The following is a 22,461-nucleotide window of genomic DNA, read 5'->3' on the forward strand; positions in this document are numbered from 1 at the left end:
GTGTACTTTGGTATTATAGGGTTGATTGATCATTGTTATCTCAGAATACCTTATTGTTTATCCTGTGACCTATTCAGACTGAATATATAGGCTAGGGTTCATAGAAGGTTATAATGGAGCCATGGAATATGAATTTAGTGGCTATTGTCAGATGGGAGAAGAGAGGTAATTCAAGGTAGATGAAGTCAAAGATCCTCAAATCTATTCAACAAAGCCATGATTCTATGTTCATGGTCTCAGGATGGTTTTAGAGGAACAATAACACCAATTAAGTTGGGAAAAATTTGTGTTAAAATTCCATGGAGGATGTCTGTGGCAGTTTGAAAAATCAAAACAAATCATTCCTCATAGATAGGCATTTTCAGTTTTAAGCAATCATTGGTCTCCTTTGACATTTCTGTGAGTAAAGCAATTTGAGAATGGAAAATCTGAGTTCTATAAGTTGTTAGAAATTGAAGTTGAAACATGGTAATTAAGAGTGTCTGTATTTAGCCAATTTTATATAGGTCCTCTTTGTAAGTAGGGGATAATGGAAGTTTCATTCCTCCACCAACACAGAGACCTGAGGGTCATGGGAAACAAATCACAATCAAGAGGGTTAAAATATGTGAATCATCAACTCCTTTCATGATTGAAATGTTTCAGAAAAACAAGTTAAAAGAGGTGATGAAGTTTATAATTTATGTGAACCCCCTTTGTGGAGTGGCACTGATTAATTCCTGTCACAGGCTTTGCACATTACCACAAATGTAATTTTCACTATTTAAAGCATTATTTGTTAATTATGATCTCATTCATTAAATGTGTTAAAGGTTGATTAAAGCTGCCAGGCTCTTTTCATCAGCAGACAGTCAAATCAAGCTTCTTTTGACAAAAAACCAATAGCAATGCAGCAAAACCTAAACCTTTTTGGGGTTATCCATGTTCACTTTATAAAAAATCTCAGCAGAACTTAACTTGGGTTGGGAATCTCTGGGGGCTAGAGAGAGTAATTCTGGAGTCCATTTTCTGTACTCACTGAAAGACTGTTGCAGTTGTAGATATGTAGTAACTGGTAGGATACATGACTGTATTGACATCATCCATGTTTATAATATCATTCAATGTTTGTAGAATGTGTCTGAATTTTTTACTTAATTGGGATGATCCAGGTTGAATAAGGATGGCATTTCTGACCTCGAACCAGAGAGTAGAACCAGAGAGTTTTTGTGGAAGCTTAGAGTCACTAAGCAAGTAACATAAACAACTCATTCCTTCCACAGAGGTGTTTGCCATGCACTAGGAGACCATCTCCTTCTTTCTCGGAATAAGCTCTAATGGAGCTATCTGAGGAAGGTAATAGGTTTTAGATGGGTAGTATGCAGGACTAGAACCTTTAGCATTAGGAAAACAGGTTCAGATCCTCAAGAACTTACTGAGACTCTAGGGAAGTTATTTGACTTCTCTCCCTCATTTTCCTCATCTGTAAAAGAGTTGTGAGGATAAAAAGGTACTATATCTATATCTATATCTATATCTATATCTATATCTATATCTATATCTATATCTATATCTATATCTATATCTATATCTATCTATCTATCTATTTATCTATCTATCTATCTATCTATATATATATATATATATATATAGAGAGAGAGAGAGAGAGAGAGAATTGCATTTGAATATAATTGGTTTACTTTGTAATCCAATGCTTTTTATGCATTTAAATACATCATTTTGTGAATGAGTCAATAGCTTTTACTAGACCTCTGTGATGCTATAAAAAGATTAAGAACACCCACTTTAAAGGGGCCACTGATTTAGGTTCTTCAATAACCATTTGTTTATATTTACTCATTGTGTCATGGGCCATCACTGAGGTGATCCCAGAGATGATTTCAAATAACAATAACAGCAACAACAACAATAACAGTAACAACTGTTGGGTGGCTAGTAGCTGAGAAAAATATTGTTAGAACCATTCTGCAAACTTGTATAAACAGCCTCACTAAGGATGAAAATTAAGATGCAGGAGTAGAAAGGAACATAAAATCTGGACCCATATTCCACCTTTGACACTAACATATATATATATATAAAACCATGAATAAAAGTCAATCCTGTTCAGGAGTTTGCAAAATAAGAATTTTGTAGATCCCCTCATCCTCTTGGATTGTTGAACCCAGTTCATCCCATTGTTTACATGCCAGCCCTGCTTCCATGAACATAAATAAAAGGGTATGGGTGAAGCCCACATGGGGGGGGGTGTCTTTTTCTCTCTTTATTTCTCTGAGCAGGCAGGTGAGTTGGACGGAGAATCCTATAGGATGAGCTACACATAGTCAGACTTAGAGTAAGAAAGAGACTTTAAATCTATGCTTATCTACCTTTTCTATTTCAAGTGATTATTAATAAACTTTATAGAAAATAAGAACTTGGAAGATATTAATTTTAAATCTAACAGGATTCTGTCTGTCTGTCTATCTATCTATCTATCTATCTATCTGTCTGTCTGTCTATCTATCTGTCTGTCTATTATCTGTCTATCTATTATCTGTCTATCTATCTGTCTGTGTATTTTGTCTACCTGTGTGTCTGTCTGTCTATCTATCTACCTACCTACCTACCTACCTATCTGGCAGAGAATAGAATTGTCATATCGCTGATGAAGGGATTTCCTTTTATGGAAATTATCTACATTAATAGAGATCTTTAGCTTATCTATTTGATTTTTAGAGAACTGCAGGGGGCATTGAATATAGTTAAGAGAATTTCCTGTGATCACACAACTAGTATGCAAAAATAGCATGACTCTAACCCAGCCAGTTCTTCCTGAATCCAACCCTAATCCTCTCTCCATTGTCCCATTGTGTTTCTAATGTGTTTGTGGGGTTCACATAGAGAAAATATTTATAAAGCACTTTGTGGACTTTGCATCTAGCTGTATGTATGTATATTTGTTTATACATACATATATCAATCCATATACACACATATATGCATATGTCAGTTGTTATTAAACTGAGGTCACAAGCAAAGGACAAATTAAAGGAGAGAGAGGACGTGTTTTGTATTGGAATGATTTAATAAAAGTTTGCTCTTTGACAGTGGGAGTGAAGCATATAATGTTGGCTACAGTAGACCGTAGGGCATGAGAAGACTGAAATAAGAATGAAATAAGAATGCCGTGTCTAGCACTATTTTGTCAGTGGCTGTACATCCTGGCAAATAAATGCTGCATCCCAGCAAACTTGTAAAAAGTCTCACCTCTACTGGTGCATTGTATATTTTAACCTTGAGGTCAAAACTTAGCAAGAAGCAAAGAGGAACACATGTCTCAACTAGTTCAGACAAACATTCTCCTTTCCTTAACCTTACTATGGAATTTCTATTTTGCAACCTTGCTGCCCCCACCAACCCCCACCAACCTGCCCCCATGCCAGTCCCCTCTGATTCTTTGTTATTGCTATTGTTCTGAACTGGTGCAAAGAGCTGGTCAGCTGGAGTTGGGTTTGGCATGATTGGTTGTTTGTCTGGGATTTTCATTGAGATTTTACTCTCACTTGGTATCATATAATTTACCATTTATTTTCCTTGACTTCTGAGGTAATTTATTTCACACTGCTGACTTTTTCCTCTTCCTGTAGGATCATAGATTTTAGAATTAGGAGGGACCTAAGCAAACACTTTTCTAACCACTAATCTTACAGATGAGGAAATTGAGGCACAGAGACAGAAGTTCCTTGCCCAGTGGCTCATACATTGGTAATAATTAGCAGAGCTGTGATTCTAACCTAGTTATCCTGATTCTAAAAATACTGCTTGTACATTTGACTCTGTGCCACCTCTTTCTTTTTCTTATTATCTTTTAACTAATTTTTTACTTTTAACTAATGTTTTTTAGGGAGGTGGGAGTGGGAGGCTGGTATTTTGCTAATCCAGAATTATTACATTTTCTTTTAGCTTAGAGGAGCCATGATGTATTGGATATAGCTTCAGAGCTAATAAAATCTAGGTTTAAGTACAGACTGATTCATATTGGCCCATATGGGCTCATGTGGAAAAATCACTTAATTTTTTATTGTCTCAAGCAGTTCACTAAAACTCTTAATTTTAGAGAAGGTGCTGGTCTATATTGGTAGAGTGACTTTCCTCTCCTGGGAGGTCCTTCCATTAATGAAATTGCAGGTCCATGCCTTGTCCCTCATGGATAAGCTTATACAGCTTTTATGAATTATACATGATGGAGAGAAGATAGTAGCATACAATATCCAAAAGAATGTCTAGTTTGAAAGTAAATCATACTTGACTTTGAAATATTGTTATGTATTTACATTTGTTTCATGAGCAGTGGACAGGCTTGCAAAGAGCATAAGCAGGCTTTAGCCTGTTATAAATTAGGAATCGGGCAGGAACAATGTCATCAGGGAGATGTATACATGGAAAAAAAATTGTAGGCTGGTCACTTGGTAAGAGCAATAGCTTGCTGATCAGCCAGGCAGCTTATATGCTTCGTTGTTATCCATAAAATGTCAAGAGAACCAATAACAATAGTTAGCATAGAATATTTAAAGTATATTAATGTAAGTATATTCATTTGTAATTAATATAGAGTATACGAGGATAAAAATTATATTAAGTCTATAAAATTATAGAGGATTTAAATAATAATAACATATGGAGCTTTTTAGATTGGCAAAGTTACTTTACATATCTTATTTCATTTGATCCTTTCAACAACCCTCTGAGACAAGTGCTACTCATAATGCCTATTTTATAGGTGAGGAAACTGATAGGTTGAGACTTGTCCAGCATCACAGAATCAGGATGGGAGAGAAGCACTCCAAGTACCCACAAGTGTCTAGTTTCAAACCTATCTTTCTACCTGTTATTACCTGCCTTGCACATAGTAGGCGCTTAAATGTTTGCTAAATGGAATCGAGTTATTGGCTGACTCAATATCACTGAGCCTACTCTATGCAGAACCAGGAGGTACTCATAAAAAATGCTGGTTTGGTATATATTCTCATTTAGAAGCAAAACTGATGCTAGATTGGGAGAGTGAGAGAGGGTGAGGACAGAGGAGAATTGTCAGGGGTTCTTATCACAGTCATTGTTAAAAATTAAGTTTTGGGTGGATACTTTTGTCCATGATTCATTAAACCAAAATTCTTTTGCCTTCTCATTTTATTTTGTTTCCAGGGTGGAGTTTTAGTGAAAGTGACAGAAGTGTGTCCTCCTTTGAACTGTTCATCAGAAGATCATATTCTTCCAGAGAACCAGTGCTGTAGTGTCTGCAGAGGTGAGCCAAAATTTAGGAGGCATTGGCAAAGGAGTGTTGGTCGTTAGGAAGAATGGGGGATTTCATGGTTTTCTATACTGGGCAGGGTGAAGGAGATACAGTTTCTTCTGAAGGATGGATGGAACAATTGCTGTGTTGAAAGTCAGGAGACAAAGAATCTAAATGCATTACTGCCATGGGTCAGATGTTCAGCCATGGACAAAGTACTTAAAATGTCTCTGCTTCAGTTTCCATAAATATAGTTTGGGAATGATATTTTCTATTGACCAGATAGGGCCGAAACAAGGTAATGCTAATAACTAGAATCAATGTGCTTTACGTGTAGTAGGTATTTAAAACTCTTGTTTGACTTTATAAAGCAGTGAATTCAGATATATTCAGAAGCTTCAGATAAAAATCCTTTCCTCACAACACTCTAGTGAGTCAGGTATTATTAGAAACAGAATGACCTAACAGATAAAGTACTTGGCTTGGAGTCAGGAAGACACAGGTCATATTCCTGCTTTCTTTTTTACTCTAGTGTCCTGGATTGACTTGAAAAAATCAACTAGCAACAAAACATTTAGTCACAGTATTTTCTATATTCACTTCTCTCTATAGAGAATCCGTTAGGAGGCTGTACAACTTGCTAGGAAGGTATATAGGAAACACACAGCCTTCAAGGACATTCTCAGATCTCCCAGGTAGAGGCGGCCAGCATTGTCATTCTGTCATGGGGAGCTACCAGCATTGGGCAGCACAACCCCTAACTGCTTCCTCTCTAGATGTCCGCTAAGGGGAAGATCATTGTCAATTTAAAATTTCCTCTTCCTGACCCTATCTCCTTTTCCATCCCCATCTCCATCCCAGTCCCTATCCTTAGCCCTAACCCTATGCCCATACTTATCCTATCCCCATCCATGTCATATCCTTATTACCATCCTCACCTCCATCACATGTCCATCAATGTCAAAATTCCCATCTATATCACTATCCTCATGTTCATCCTCCTATCATTCCCATCCCCATAACTCATCTGCATCTCCATCTTTATCCTCTTCTCCATTCCAATTCCTAACCACATTTTCCTCCACATACCCATGACCAACCCTCTCCTTATCCCCATCCCTATCCTTATTCTTTTTTTCTCTCCTCATTCCCATATTTATTCTTATCCTTATGTCTGTCCTCATCTCCATTCTTATCCCTATCACAACCCTACATATGATTCCCATCCTTCTTCCTTTCCTTAACCCTATCCTTATATCTGTCTCCATCCCCATCCTTATCCCTAGCTCCATCCCTCTTCTTATCCTTGTCCCTATTTGTGTCTCTAACTCTTCTCATCACTACCATTTTATGGTTGAAGAAACTGAGATTCAGAGAGGCTATGTAATTTCCCCATGATTTTGCAGATGGGAAGTATCAAAATAGAGAATTGAATTTGGCTTTCTCCTGACCTCATGTCCAACACTCTTTTCCATAAACCACCTCTATATATGAAAAGAAAAGGGTAACATTTTAGAGAGTGAGTAGCTTAATACAATATAGTATATTAATATTACTATTATAATCACTGTTTCATTTTGGACTTGACCTGTGATGTTATCAATATAGAGAATTCCCAGTGAGAATATTCTTTCCACCAATACACATTGTCTCTTCTTCCTTAACTTAAAATTAACTTAACCTAACCAGTTCCCTGAGACAGAAAGTGGTTAAGGTGCTTAATTAGAGGTGAGAATTGAACCCAGGGCTTCCTAACTCTGAGGGGAAATGTCTATCCATACTCCCTCTCTACTCTGACAATTATTATTCTGTTAGTTTTATACCTTTTTCTTTCTTCAGGGAAGAAAGTACTGAAATGTCAATTTTTTGGGCCAGGAAGATATTTAATTTTCGTGAAACACATCTGTGGTTTACCTTCACATCTTATTTTCAGGGTTATTAAGACCCTGTGAAACTACTTCTCAGCTTGGGCATGGAGGTGGGAGGATAATCATATTTTTAACCCTTTCTCTGTCTTTCCTTTATGCCCATAGCTCCCTCTGGCATACATTGTCTTCAGATTAAATTGAATATTCTCTCTCAGTTTGGCATAAGTGGGCAGTGGATGTTAAAAATCTTTCCGGAAAACATAGCCTCCAGATGACCTCTTAAGCTTTGTGGGATCAAATAGAGTATTAAAGAGAATGCTTGGGTCTTTTGAATTCATCCCTCAAATTGCAATCAGATTCACTGGAAACTTCAGACATCAAATGATCCAGTGAATTTTTTTAGGAGTTGGCTATTATTAATAACCAATAAAGTTGTTAGGTGGAACTCATAATTTAATGTAAAATCCATCACTGATTTTGCTGAGGTGCCAAGTGAGGCTATAAGAGTTCTCCAATTTATGGTTTTCTTGGAATGAATTCATTGATTGGGTCACTAAGATGCAGGAGGATTTTCATTGCTCTGACCTATTGTAATAGACCAGGTCTCATCTTTTCAGTGAGAGCTTTGTTTTGAGCATTAACATTTTTCAAACTTTCACTGACCCTGACCCCCTTGCTCCCACCTTTCAAGAAGGGACTGAACTAATAATTTCTGTGTTTTTCTTGGCTAAGGAAGACACTTGATTTTAATGAAATAGACTTTTATTCCTGAATCATAGATTTGAGAGTTAGAAGGGTATTCAGCAAATCCACCAGGGCTTTTAAACTGGGGTTCATGAAGTTGATTTTTAAAAATAATATTTTGATAGTTGTCTATTGATAGAATTGGTTTCCTATGTATTTTGTACTTAAAAACTTGATTCTGAGGAGTCCTTAAGTGCCACCAGATTACCAAATGGATCTTTGATTAAAAAATAGTTAAGAACTCCTGATTTTAATTCAATCAATAGTAGAAAGGAACTTCCAATATGTAATACCTAATACAAGTGGTTATCTGTCCTCTGCTTGAAAATGTCCAGCTTCTATTTATGGAGTACTAGAAAACGGTAGGATTTTATCAGTGGAAATGGCAGTAAAAAAGACACATTTCCATTTGGTTGGCCACTGCACCCTAACCATCATTGAACATTTCTTATTGACATGAACCAAAAAAATTTTTGTTTAATTTCCTACATTACAATGTGATCTCTTGGAGAGCAGATAGTATCTTACTTTTCTGTTTGAACATGAAAACACTTCATCAATGCTTTATATACAGTAAGCATGCAACAAATGTATTTTCCTTCATTCATTCAAGATACCTCTCATTGTCAGGAAGTTTTCCTTGATATCAAGACTAAATTTGCTTTAAACTGCATTTTGGTAACTTTAGTAACATTGCTCTGATTCTAGCCTGTGGGGCCAAGTCTAAACTCTCATCCATATGATAGACCTCATCTATTTGAAGACAGCCATCATTTTCTCTGAGTCTTCTTTTTTCTGTGACAAACATCCTCAGTTCCTCTGACCATTTCTCCAATTGTATGAGTAGAAATCTTGTACCTTTCAACTTCATCTCCCAGGATCCCTTTCCATACATCCCCATGTTCGTGTCTTCATGTGTTGTTTATAAGTTTGTGGTAAGTCTACCCTCTCACACTCTTTTTCCCATGTGTGTGGCTAGGAAAGCTGGCTTTTTTACTCTAGCTTTTTATTTATTATTAATAATGCTTATTAAATATAATACCTGGAGTATTTGGATATTAATTTTTAATCTCACACAATGATTATATATATATATATTCTAGGCTATTCGGCATCATGTTTGCCAGTCTCTGGCAAAGACACAAATTCCTCTTAACACAGTCCTTCCAGAATGTGAACAGGACAGAATACATCACTGCAATCATGAAAGTTACATCTCTCCTAATGGAAGCCCAATTCTTTAGATTCAGGATACTTTGCTCCCAGGATACAACCTTGAACTCCATTAAAGTCTCCTTCTGACACTCCATCAAGGCAGAGAGGTGACACTGGCTTCCCAAATATTATGTCAGTGGAACAGAAACTCTGGTATACTGAAAGACTTTGAGTCAGATTGAACAATGAGCTGTCTGTTATCTAGAGACCAGCCCAGTTAAACTTGGAAAAATTCATCACTGGACTCTTGGTCATCTGGTGATGATTATTCTTCTCATTTTAAAATAGTTTTAAAAATATTTATTTATACCAAAATTTATTCTCTATTGTCCCCAATATTTCCTCTCCCATTAAAAATTATTGCAATAGATTTCACAATAAACATAAACAATCCAGCAGAACAAATTCCTACATTGATAATAGACAGAAATGCAGAACTCTACATCAAGATGTGAATTGATTACAACAAATCATGAAGGTATATATGAAGGTGGGAAGGGGCTATCATTTGACAAGACTAGGAAGCAGTATGGCAAAATGGAAAGAACATTAGCTTTGGTGCCAGAAAGATTTGCTCAAATTTACCTATTCTTACTCTCACTGTGATATTGGGTAAGTCACTTAAACTTTATGTGTTACCACTTCATTTATATATTTAGAGGATTCAGGGACAGTGAGGTGGCTCAGTGGCTTGAGAGCCAGACCTAGAAATAGAGGTCCTGGGTTCAAATCTGACCTCAGACAGTTCTTAGCTCTATGATCCTGGGCAAGTCACTTTTAACCCCCATTTTTTAGCCCTTAACAATCTTCTGCCTTAGAACCAATACACAATATTAATTCTAAGATGGAAGGTAAGGATTAAAAAAACAAAATTAGAGGATTGGATTAGATGAGCTTTAGACTTATAATTCCATGACTAATGAACTCATGACTCTTTTTATAGCCTTGGAGGTAAGCTTTGGAAGCGAGTTATTTTCTATATTCAAATTATTATGTTGTAAGAAATATTGAAAAAGGTGAAATATATAAACTTTATATTTATATTTATTTTTTATTTAATCATTATTATTAATAATAAATACAATGATGGAAAAATTAACTTAATTAAATATTAAATTTAAAAAAACACTGAGTCAAGAGGCAGGAGAGAACAGTGATAGAATCTTGAGATTTTAGTTTGGAAGGTCTTGTTGCAATTCTCAACTCTGAAACTATCTCTTTGACCATGGGCAAGTTACTTTATTTTTGTGTGGCTCAGAAAACTCATTAGAATTTATATAGCAAGTCAAGTCATAGATCTGTTGAGATTTGCCTTGGTGAAGAGAGTTCCTGCATTGAGAATTGTCTTATTTAATTACAATTGTTACTATGTACATGGTACCATGTTAGAGTGGACCTTACTTAACTTCAAATCCCCAGAGACAGTGTGAGGATCATGGAATTTTGTGACATTAATTGGAAAAGAAGAGAAATATTCATTATTAATATTGAAGGTTACGTCTCAATTGGGGTTGGAATTCATATGAAGGACTTAGTGGTTTTTCTCTCTACCTCTTCCTACCTACTCTATCTCAGGTGAGAAACTATGAGCTATTTTTAGGGGGAGCTGAGTGGTCTTCAAAGGTTAAGATGATCTAAGATGATGGGAAGCTCTTTTTCAGCACAACTGCTCTAAGGTGAAGGGGTGGGGGTAAGGTCTTTAAAATCTGGTAAATTCTATTCTCCAGGAAGCTAGCCCTAGTCTCTGTTTTTCCCCAAATATCCAACTGGCAGTGTTGGCTGCTAGTGATATTTCCTTTTTCTTCTGTCTGCTACCGTTTTGAGTAATGAATAACTCTTCTTCCTAAGCCTTATAGCAGATATCCCAGGCTTGGGATAACTCTCCCCCTCTCCATTTATTCCTCTAGGGAATTCAAGTCAAGCCATCCAAAAGTTAGAGGAATATTTTTGAGTAAGAGAGTAAGTATTGTGTTTTCTTGGTCATGAAAACCTGAAGCCCATTTCAGGATGGAGCATGATATGGTAGAAAGGACACAGATTTGGAATCAGAAGACCTGGGTTCAAATTTCATCTCTAGTCCTCACTGCCCAGGGCACTTTGGGAAATTAATTTAACCTCTCTGGATTTCAAAGTCCTCCTGTGAAAAAAAAAAGAGAGATGTGGGGCAGCTAGGTGGCTCAGTAGATTGAGCTCCAGTCCCACAGGTGGGAGATCATGGATATAAATCTTGTCTCAGACACTTCCTACTGGTGTGACCCTGGGTAAATTACTTAAGTTTCATTCCCTAGCCTTACCACTATTCTGCCTTAGAATCAACACTTTGATTCTAAGATGAAAAGTAGGAACTTTTTTTAAAAGAGAGAAATGGTTCTAAATAGCCCCTGAGTTCCCTTCAAACTCTAGCTACACTCCTATAAAAATAAAAATAGTTAGCATGATTCCACTCAAAATGTTTGTCTCAAACTCTTCTCTTTGCTCTGTATTTCTTCATCACACTTTATTTCTTAGAGCAACATAAAAGTCTATTAACATATGGTGAGAGTTTTTTCTTTTTTAAATGTTTATTTGGCCCCCCTCCCATCTTTCACTTCTCCTCATTAAAGTCCCCCCCTCCAAAGGGAGTAGATTGACAATTATAATTCTGACTAGTCATAGGGAGTCTGGTGGCCCCTGCATATCCAAATTATTCTGCTCTCTTCTCACTCTTTCTAAAATAAAGTAATGAAAAGGTGAGAAACACTCAATTTCTATGTAAAGCAATTTTTCTCTTGTATACTGTATGGCTGCACTATAAATGGATTTGGAGCCTCTGCTGCCTGGCTCCAGCAAGGGGAGACTCTGCCTGATGAGTTGAAACGTGTATTTCATTGAAGAGAATGGCAGCGTAATACAAATATATGGCTCCTGTCACCCCAATGATATTGATTACAAAAAAGAGAGAGGCTTCTGGTTTCTTCAATATCTGCCCAGAAAGGCCCTTTAATTAGCATATTTATCATCTTTCCCTGTCTCAGTGTGAAAGTCAAGGCTGTATCTGAGAAAAAAACAAAACAAAACCATGCCAAAAGAGTCTTATTCCTCAGAAGTTGAAATCAAACCTTTTTCATCCCTAGCATGGGGAGATTAGAGCTTTTCATTTTATACTATTCTACCTATAGGAGCTGAGAGCTACAGACTGGGAATGTCTTCTGAGGAATCTACTATAGTGTATTTTTGCTCTTTGCCCCTCTGTAGATGTCTTTAAATAATAGCTTTAAAAATCTCTGATTTTGTACCACCAAGATACAGTGGGAGAATCACTGGGATCACACTGGAAGATAAGAAAATGGAAATGAATCCACTGTCCTTCTTCCTACCACATGGGCTTGTGATACATCTTTGGGACACTACCTGGTTTTGAATGGTATTTGCTTCTGCAACAGTTGACCCATGCAGTCCTTTATTTGTGAAGCAAATACTTCCAAGGCTCTCAGTAAATTTGCCCTACCCTCCAGCAGCAATTGAATATTTGTTTCTTTTTTTTCCATCTCAGTGAACCAGCCACAAGCTCTCATTTTGTTCCCCTGTGGACTGATTGGTTCATTCATTCAATGGAATATTTATTAAGCAACTATATTGTATTCAAGACACTGTGCTAAACTCTGGGATAATAGAGACAAAATGAAAAACAAATAAACACATATATCCTTAAGGAAAATCATTTCCTCTAGAATGAGAGATGTAGTCTCTGTTCACAGACAAACCATTTTCTCTTGTTCTGAATGGGAATCAAAGACCAGAATGTGGTTTGCCTACTTCCAAGTTCTAAACAACTGAACTGTGGCAGAACACCTAGGAACACAAGTGGGCATTAAGCCATGGGCAGCCACCTTTGCTTGAAATACTATTTTACTGTGCCCAATGCAGTAACTAATTCCCTAGTCTTTTATAGAAAATGGAGTGTACCATCTGTCTCTGGGATAGATAGTTAAACCCACAGAGCTGACAGGATAGCCTAAAATGCTTCCAGGCAGAGGCACAAAATAGTTAAAGGAAGACATGGAAAAAATGGAATTGAGGTGATGGATTTTAAGTGGGTTGAGGGGATAGACAATGTCCAAGGTCTCAGTAATAGGCAACCCCACCTGTGATATTCTGAATCAGCTTTGCAATTTCTGATTCTCTGGATAGTTTCCGCTGACAGCATGGTATTTGTTTATCCTCCTCATTATCTTCCCATGATGGGGATAGTAGGAGCCAAGACACTTGAAGAATGAGCTGATGGAAAGAAGGGGAGTGGGCTGACTTCCAGCTTTTGGCTTGGAGCAGAAGCAAGGAAATCCTTATTGGAAATATGGGTCCAAAAGGCCCTCAAAGAATGCTCAGTGACAGAAAACAAACCAACAACCTTGACAAAGTGTTCACAGAAATGCTTGTGGGAGATAACAGAGACCATTTGGCCAATTTGAAAATTCTTGACACTCTCCCCAGTATTTTATTCCCTTCGTGATCGTCTCTAATTGTATCTTGAATGTCTCGAATGACTTTGGTGGGCTCTGTTGCATGTTTATGGCTTTCAGTGAGGAAAAAAAAGTTCTTTCCGACATCTGTTCTGAATGTGTTTATCTGTAATTTTAATTCATGCTCACTTGCCTTGTCATCTGTGCTGGACTGAAATTAGTTGAGATTATCTGTACTATTTAAGATTTTATGCACCTCAATTAAATCCTCCCAAACAGTCTTTGCATTACAGAGTTTCTTTTTTAAGTCATCCTCATTATTCTAGGTAGATTGCAATTGAAATAGCTTCAGAGAAGGGATCTGAGGGCTTGTAAGGTAGAAGAGCCAAATGAGTGCAGCAGCATTCAAACAATGTGCACAGCATGGCCGATCATTGGAAACTGGACTATTTGCAAATGGGCTCCCCCCTCTGCAACTTGTCCAAGTGCCGAGAGAAACTATCATGGATGGGCCAAATGAACTGGAGAAACAGGGCAAGAATCATGTCCTGAATGAGTCATGGAAGAAGAAGTGGGAACAAGCTGAGAGTTAGTTTGAATACAGGACGTGCACGGAAGCTAAACATCAACAGAACACAGAACAACGGGATGAAGTACAGTAACTATCAAGAGAGATACATTAGCCCAGATACACTAGATGACTTTAAAACCAAGATACAGACTACCATAGAGAGGAATATTCGTATGTTTATCCTGTTTTGTCAGGACTTTATGATAAGCTTCTAGGCTTCAAGGGGAAGAAACTACCCATTCTAGAGTAACTCATCAGTCTGCTTGATAGTCCAACCTTTTTTCCCCATTTGCTTTCTCACTCAGGTTTATATAGAAAGGCTAAGTGGACAACATTTACCTGGATCCAGTTAGGTCCTATGTATTCTGGTGACTCCATGCTCCTTGTCATTCAAAGAGCAGAAACAATCTCATATTTCCTTAAAATTGGGAAAATGATACACCTTCCATTTCTTATGTCCTTAGAAAAATAGTGAAGAAGATAATTGTCTTATTCTACTTCACCAAACCTGGGAGAATAAAGGATATGTTAACTTATCTTCAGAGTAGAATTACTTTTTTTTAATATGTTCCTTCTAATGGGGGTGTCTTCATTTGGGATTTATAGACTCTTAATTCTGTCGATAGATTTTCAGAGATCTGTGAATTTTTAAATATTTTCACAATTGTATTTTAATATAACTTGTTTCCTTTGCAAACTTACATATTTTATTTTATGCATTTGCAAACATCATTCTGAGGAGAGGTCCATAGGCTTCACCAGACTATTGGAAGTTTCCATGAGCAAACATGGTAAAGAATTTCTGGTGACTTCAGGACTATGCAACCTAAGCAGAAGGCTAGAATAAAGTCAGTTATTATTACTAACCTTTCTAGTATATTGTAGTATTAACTTACTTTGGTATATTGACCGATTTAAGACATGTCTGAGAATCCATCCATCTTCATCCAAAGTTATGTGACTCAGTGGATACTCACTAAGGAAATTCCACTTTCCCAGCATTCACCAATCCTATTTTCACACTGGGGAAAATGATATTTAGAAAGCATTAAAATTTGAGGTATATGACAAATTTGATAGTCTTGATGATCAGCTAAAGATTAACAAGTGCTTGATTTGGATTTAGAGGACCCAAGTTCAAATCCTGACCCTGCCATTTACTACAAACTACATGACCTTGGGAAAGTCATTTAACCTCCTGGGCTTCAGTTTACTATCATCTGTAAAATTAGATAATAGGTCTAAAATTTTTCTGGGTTCCATACTACTTCTATGTCTTGTATTCTACAGTCCTAAGGATTGTGATATTGGAAATTTTGGGGTTCATTTTATTCGTAACAGGATAAAGGATAAACTAGAAGAGTCAAAAAGAAAGCTCATGTCAGAAGAATAACTGAAATGAGAAATAGGTGTTGGATTATAGGTTCTAGCTGCAACTATTTATCACGGGTCTCATATGTACCAGGCATTGTGCTAGGCATTGGGACTATAAAAGCAAAAAAAAAGTTGTTCCATGGATTTAGAACAGGGATTTTGAATGCCTGAATTTCAGAGTAAGTAAACAAGGAAATCAAAGTCTCCAGAGGGATCTTGAAATTCATTGAGGATTTATAATGTGACTGCAAACCACATAGCAGAAGTGGGCTTTTAAAGATATTAGAGGGGATCTCATAGAGGCCAGAGTGGAAAGCTATTAAAAATCATTTGGAAATGTTTTTTAAAAATCCAAAACACATTACAAGTGCATTTTGTGAATGTTAAGAAAACATAAAATATTTCCTGGACACCTTTATACACACTAAAAGAGGGCATTTTTTATACTGTGATATAGAAGCTCTATGTCTGGGACTCCCAGAGGGAAACTAAGGGATTGCAAGAAACTAAATTAGGCTTTATAACTTCCCTAAAAGAGGTTTCTGTCCATTCCATAACTGTTCCAGATTGTCTGCTGATTAAAGTTCAGACTTCTTAGATTGGTCTCAATGATTTGGCCTCAATCTACATTTACAGCCTTATAGGATCATGGAATTTCACAGTTGGAAAGACCATATAAGTCCTTCCAGCTTCAACTGAATCTGTGGCTTTGAATTAAAGACTCAACAGAGCTTGAATTTCATTGCTATAGGTTTGAGACCCCAGTTACCACCATACCGTGATGGAGTAGATGATAACGATAAAGATTATTGTCACTTGGCAAATAGTTGTTGAAAGGACTAATGGATGGAAGTTTCTGCTTCACTGGATTTAATACATATTACTCAAAGAGAGGCATTATATAGTATTTAAGCCTGTAAAGTAGTATTAGTCCTTCCTTGCTTTGAAAGCATAATTTATCCATCTCCTTTGGATTCTAAATTATTGTCACACATGTGATAGAGAAATGAAGAAGAAAGCCTGGAGTGTTTGAGGGGCTTTGTCTAAGCCTGTCAAAGGTATACTGCAGGAAAAAAAAAGACTTGCAGTTTCTTGAAAACTCTGGGAAAAATGGGCAGAGGATGAATTTAATGATGTAAGTATGTATTGCACTGAGTCCAGTCTTACTATGAAAGACACTGATGACTTAATTATTGAACAATGTGACATGGAAATGGAACTCAGCCACATCCCCTGACAAAGCAGATACGACACCTAAAATACTATCCTTTTGGTAACAACAATATAAAGACATTCTTGTGACCATGATTATATGCATTTTGTAATCATTATAGACAGATTCTCTGATACAGAGTGCTCAGATTTCTAGGAGGTTCATATCTCTTTTTGGGTTTTGTCAAAGTAATAACTAGATCCTGCTTTGGGATCATCACCATGAACATGTTGTAGGCTGTGGGGCATAGTAGGAAGAAAACATAGGAGGTCTGTATCGGTTCATTGATTGAGAGCTAGAAAGAAATTTTAGAAATCATTTAGACTATCTCCCTTTCCTATTTTATAATTGGGGAAACTGATGCCAAGAGAAAGTATTTACCCAAAGTCATGGGTAGTGAGTAGCATAACTAGGATTTGGGTGTAGGTCATGGGATCACAGATCTAGAACTGGAAGGACCATCTAGTGCGATGCTCTCCTTTTATTTATTGGATACCAAGACCTTGAAAGATCTTACAGCTGTTAAGTATCAGAAGTTAGATTTGAACTCAGGTCCTTTGACCTCAGAACTAGTTGACTCTCAATTATGCCGCCCTGATTCTTAAGGCTCCTAGCAAAACTGAACTGACTTTACAGGTAAGTTGAATTAGAAATTTTGATTTCTTCTTTCCTCCTCTTAATAAATTACTGCCTGAAGTACCAAGTTGTATGACTGAGTTGAGCAACTGATTGATTGAGCTGACCAGTGTAGACCTAGAGTATGTAGAATACAGTAACAGTTTGACTCCTCCAATGATGAATCCAGTTTTACTTCTCCATTTTAGGAGGAAAAAATGATTGTGCTGCAAAACAGGTACTCAATAAAGAGTTTATTAAATGGATTAATGATTAAATGAAATTAGATTCACTTTCTTGCCTTTCTCTGAAATTAGGATTATAAGCAGCATGGCATATGCTTATTTGGTAGAAAGCTACTGGGTACTGGGATCAGAAGTTAAGAACAGAATTCAGAAGAGAAACATGGAGATGTAGGTCAGAAACTTGGGATAGAGGATCATGGGTTAGATAGGCTTCAAAGGCTTTGGACTAATCTTATCTACACAGCCTGTTGGGTCTGCTTTTGAGACATTGTTCTTGGAATATGTTCCAGACACAGGAATAGTTTTATTTTTGAGGGCTGTTCCTTGCTACCCCTTACCACTCATATAAAAGGAATATTAAAGCTTAATTCAAGTCCTCATTATTGCCATAGCAGCTGTGGCACAGTAGAAAGAGTATCTCAGAGTAAGGAAGACCAGAGTTCAAGTTCCATCTTTGATGCCTGTTAACTATGATTTTGGGCAAGCAACTTTACCTCCCAATAACCCATACAAGACTCTTATGTCTATAAATTACAGATCGGGCATAAATCTGTATCGATAAAGGGGATTTCCATACAAAGAATTCTTTATACCAATAAAATCATAGGGCTATTCCGAAAACTCCCAACCCACCTAATTAATGCGAACTACATATTCCCATTATATTATTAAATTAGCATTCACATTGTATTGTACACATATGAAATGGCAGCTATAATTCTTGAGCACATTTTTTTCAGACTTCTATAACTGCTCAGTTGTTGTTTTTTTTAACTGCTCAGCTGAGATTCTTAAAGTTCAGTGACATCTTTTGATTTTTTTCAAGTATAGCAATTGCAAAATCTGTGACTTGTAAGAAATTGACTTGTTATCTGAAGATTTTAGTCTCTTTCTGACACTAATACTGAGTAGATGGTGTTTTATAACCATTATGTATGTCAGTCTTGTCTTCTCAATTATATTAAAAGTGACCCAAGGGCCAGGTCATACATCTTCTCTTCATCTACTGATTTCCAGGGTATTTTTACCACTACCTTCAATAAGTTTAGTGTTGGGCTCAAAGTTTTCCTTTCTCTGCATAGCACTCTCTGCCATAATCTTTCAAGACTCCAGTTTTCCTGTCTTAAAAATAATATTTTATTTATTTATTTTTAACATTAAAAAAAGGATTCCAAATTCTATACCTATCCCTCTTCCCTACCCACTAAGAAGGCAAATAATATGATATAAATTATGCCTGAAGAATCATGCAAAACATATTTCCCTATTAAACACATTGTACAAAAAAGCAAAAAAATAAAAAAGTGAAATAGTTCAGCTTAAATTTGCATAAATAGTTCATGAATTCTTTCTCATGAGGTAGAAAACATTTTTTATCATGACCCCATTGGAATTTCCTTGGATCATTATATTGATCACAGTAGGAAAATCTATCATAGTTGATCATAATTAAAATATTGCTGTTACTGTTTACAATCTGCCAGTTCTCACTTCACTTTGTATCAGTTCATAAAGCTTTTCAGAAACTGTCCCTCTTGTCACTTTATATAATACAATAATATTACTTCACAATCATATGCAACAGCTTGTTCTGCCACTTCCTAATTGATGGGTCTCAATTTATAATTCTTTGCGACCACGAAAAGAATTACTTAATTTTTTTGTGTATATATGTATGTACATCCACCCATCCATCCATCCATTTATCCATCTATCTATTTATCTATCTAGAGAGTGGCCCTTTCCTTTTTTCTTTGATCTCTTTGGAGTACAGACCTAATGGTATTTCTCAGTCAAAGGGTATCCACAGTTTTATAGCCTTTTGGGCATAGTTCCTAATTATTCTCCAGTATGGTTAGACCACTTCACAACTCCACCAATAGTTCATTAGTTTAATTATTTGCTCTAATCTCTTTCAGCATTTGTTATTTCTGATAGATGTGGGTGACACTTTAGAGTTGTTTTAAATATGCATTTCTCCAATCAATAGTGATATAGAGCATTTTTCAGATGACTAAAACTACCTATTCATAGACCTTGACAATTTATCAATTGGAGAATGCCTCTTATTTTGATAAATTTGCTCAGTTCTTTATATATTTAAGAAATAAACCTCTTTATCAGAGAAACTGGTTGTAATTTTTTATACCACTTTATTTTCTATTGTGCCTTTTAACAAGATGTAGTTTCTCTGATTATCTCTTTAAATTAGGTCTATTTTTGCTTTTCTTTATCTGAAATCATGGTTACTCCTCCTCCTCTTCCTTTTTTAAAACTTAAACTGAAGCATAATAGATTCCGTTCTGTCTCCTTATTTTAAAACTGTGTGTCTTTCTGTCCCAAGTGTCTCTTGTAAAAAAGAATTTGTTGGATTGTGATTTCTAACCCATTCTGCTCTCTGCTTATCCTCTTATGCACATAATTTCTCATTGTGTACCTCCCTCCATTCTCTTGCCTTCAGTTTCTCTCTCTTTTTACATCCTTCCTCAAAAATCCATTTTAATTCTGACCACTACCTCCCTTATTTACCCTCTTATTTTTTCATTCTCCCCTTTTCTTATCCACTCTTTTTATTAATCTGTATGTGTGTGTGTGTGTTTATGTCTGTATTCTTCCATCTTTGAACCAATTTTGATGAGACTAAATTTCAAGCATTGCCTGCCACCTCCTCCATTTTCCCTTTTATTATGAAAAGCTCTTCCTTATGCACAATACTTTCCCACATTGTACTGTCCCCTTCCCCTTTCCTCTCAGTGCATCTCTCTCACTCTTTCACCTTAAAAAATTCATCCACAGATAATCAACTCATACTGTTTCTAGCTGCCTTAATAATAATAAAATTTTCAGGAATTACATTGTCATCTTCATATAGAAATAAAAAGCTTACTCTACCGAATCTCTGATATTTTTCTCTTTCATATTTACCTTTATATGGTTTTCTTGAGTATTGTTTGAATGCCAGTTTTAATATTCAACTCCTGTCTTTTCATCAGAATTGTTTGAAAAATCTCTATTTTAATATCTGTTTTTTTCTCCAGATGGATTATACTCAGTTTTCCTGAGTAGAATATTCTTGGTTGTAATCCCAGATTCTTTGTCTTCAAGAATATCATATTCCAAGCCTTCTCCTTTATGTGCAAGCTAATAAATCTTGTGTGATCCTGACTATGGCTACAAGATATTTGAATTGTTTCTTTTTGCCTTTTTGCATTAATTTCTTCTTGATCTGGGAGCTCTACAGAATTTGGCTATAATATTCTTTGGAAGTTTCATTTTGAGATCATTTTTAGGAGATGATCAGTCAATTCTTTTAATTTTATATTTTATCTTCTGGATTTAGGATATTGGGTTGTTTTCCTTGATAATTTATTGAAATATGATGTCTAGGCTCTTTTAAAAAATCTTGGCTTTCGATGGCCCAATAATTTAAAAATGATTTCTTCTGGATCTATTTCTATATCAGTTGTTTTTGCCAATGAAATAGTTCACAGTTTCTTTAGTCTCGATTTCTCTTTATTGTTTTTTGAAGTATTATGGAGCATACATTGCCCAATTCTAATTTTTAAATAATTATTTCCCTCAGGGAACTTCTTTATCTCTTTTTCCTTTTGGCTAATTCTGATTTTTTAAGAAATTATTTTCTTCCTTAATTTTTCTTCCTCTTTTACCAATATATTACTTTTTTATTATTTTCTTGCATCATTATTATTTTTTCCCTATTTTTTCTCTGCCACTATTCCTTCTTTCTTTAGTCCATCTAAAAATTCTTGCTGGCTTTGTGTCTAATTATCATTTTTCTTTAATGCTTAATTTAGAGCTATTTTCATATTGTTGTATTTTTCTGAGTTTATATCTTGATCTTCCCTACCACTGTAGTGTTTTTTATGGTCAAATTCCGTTTTGTTTGCTCATTTTTCTAACCACTCCTTTGACTTTGAATTTTATAGTATAGTTGGACTCTACTTACCTAGGGGTATAGAGTCACTGTTCTAAGCTTCTGAGTTTTTTTTTTTTGTATTGCTGTTTTCAGAGCTAAATTTGGGGATCTGCAAGTTTTTCGTGCTACCAATGTGGCATGATTTTGGGAAAGATGTGTTCATTTCTCTCCTGGTCCATAAAAGGTACTCAATAAATGTTTGTTGACTGACAATGAGAATGTACCCCAGAAGTCTGTCTTTGGCCCTCTTTGATTCAAATATATTTGTTAAATTCTTATTATAAGGCCAACTAAGTAGCACAGTGGATAGAGTGATAGGCCTGGAGTTGGGAGGACATGGGTTCAAATCTGCATTCAGACACTTCCTAGATATGTGATGTTGGACCTTGAATGCATAGCCCTTGTTGCTCTCTGGTCTTAGAATTGAAAGTAAGGCAGAAGGTAAGGGTTAAAAATAACTCTATAGACTGGGTATATAAAGACAAAAATGACACAGCACTTGTCATGAAGGTACTTATATTTTCCTTTTGCTTTTTAAGCCCTACACTAGCAAACCCACTCATTCCTGTGGCACCAACTTCTACTTCCATGCAGCTGACCATCAAATCTTCATGTCTAGTCCTGACCTCTATACTGAAGTCTAATCCTTCATCTCTAACTCCTTATAGGTCTTCTCTAACTGAGTGTCTCTACAACGTATTTTGCTCATTAAATCCCTCAGTAAGCTCATTTTTCCCCACTCAAATTGTTTCTTCCTTCACTATTTCTGCTTATAGCATTACCATTCACTCATTCTGTAATGCCTTTGATCTTCTATTGCCAAAACCTCTCTCATAAAATCATATTTTTCTTTTCCAGATTATATTTAGGTGCAATTTTATAATAATTTTCTGACATTTTGTGATCCCTGTTCTCCCATTTTCTTTTTTCCCTCCCATTTCCCTAGGATGGCAGGTAATATGATATGG

General features: G+C 36.1%; 1 protein-coding gene across 1 annotated transcript in view; it reads left to right on the top strand.

Annotated features, from left to right (window-relative positions):
* NELL1 (neural EGFL like 1) overlaps positions 1-22,461 on the top strand; it is an 883,145-nt gene that overhangs the window by 211,669 nt on the left and 649,015 nt on the right. Inside the window, exon 11 of the mRNA XM_044681836.1 lies at positions 5,185-5,284. Within this exon, the coding sequence (XP_044537771.1) occupies positions 5,185-5,284 (100 nt within the window). The remainder of the gene's footprint in view (positions 1-5,184; positions 5,285-22,461) is intronic.

Source organism: Gracilinanus agilis, chromosome 6 (assembly GCF_016433145.1).
Source record: "Gracilinanus agilis isolate LMUSP501 chromosome 6, AgileGrace, whole genome shotgun sequence".
In the NCBI taxonomy this organism is placed as follows: domain Eukaryota; kingdom Metazoa; phylum Chordata; class Mammalia; order Didelphimorphia; family Didelphidae; genus Gracilinanus; species Gracilinanus agilis.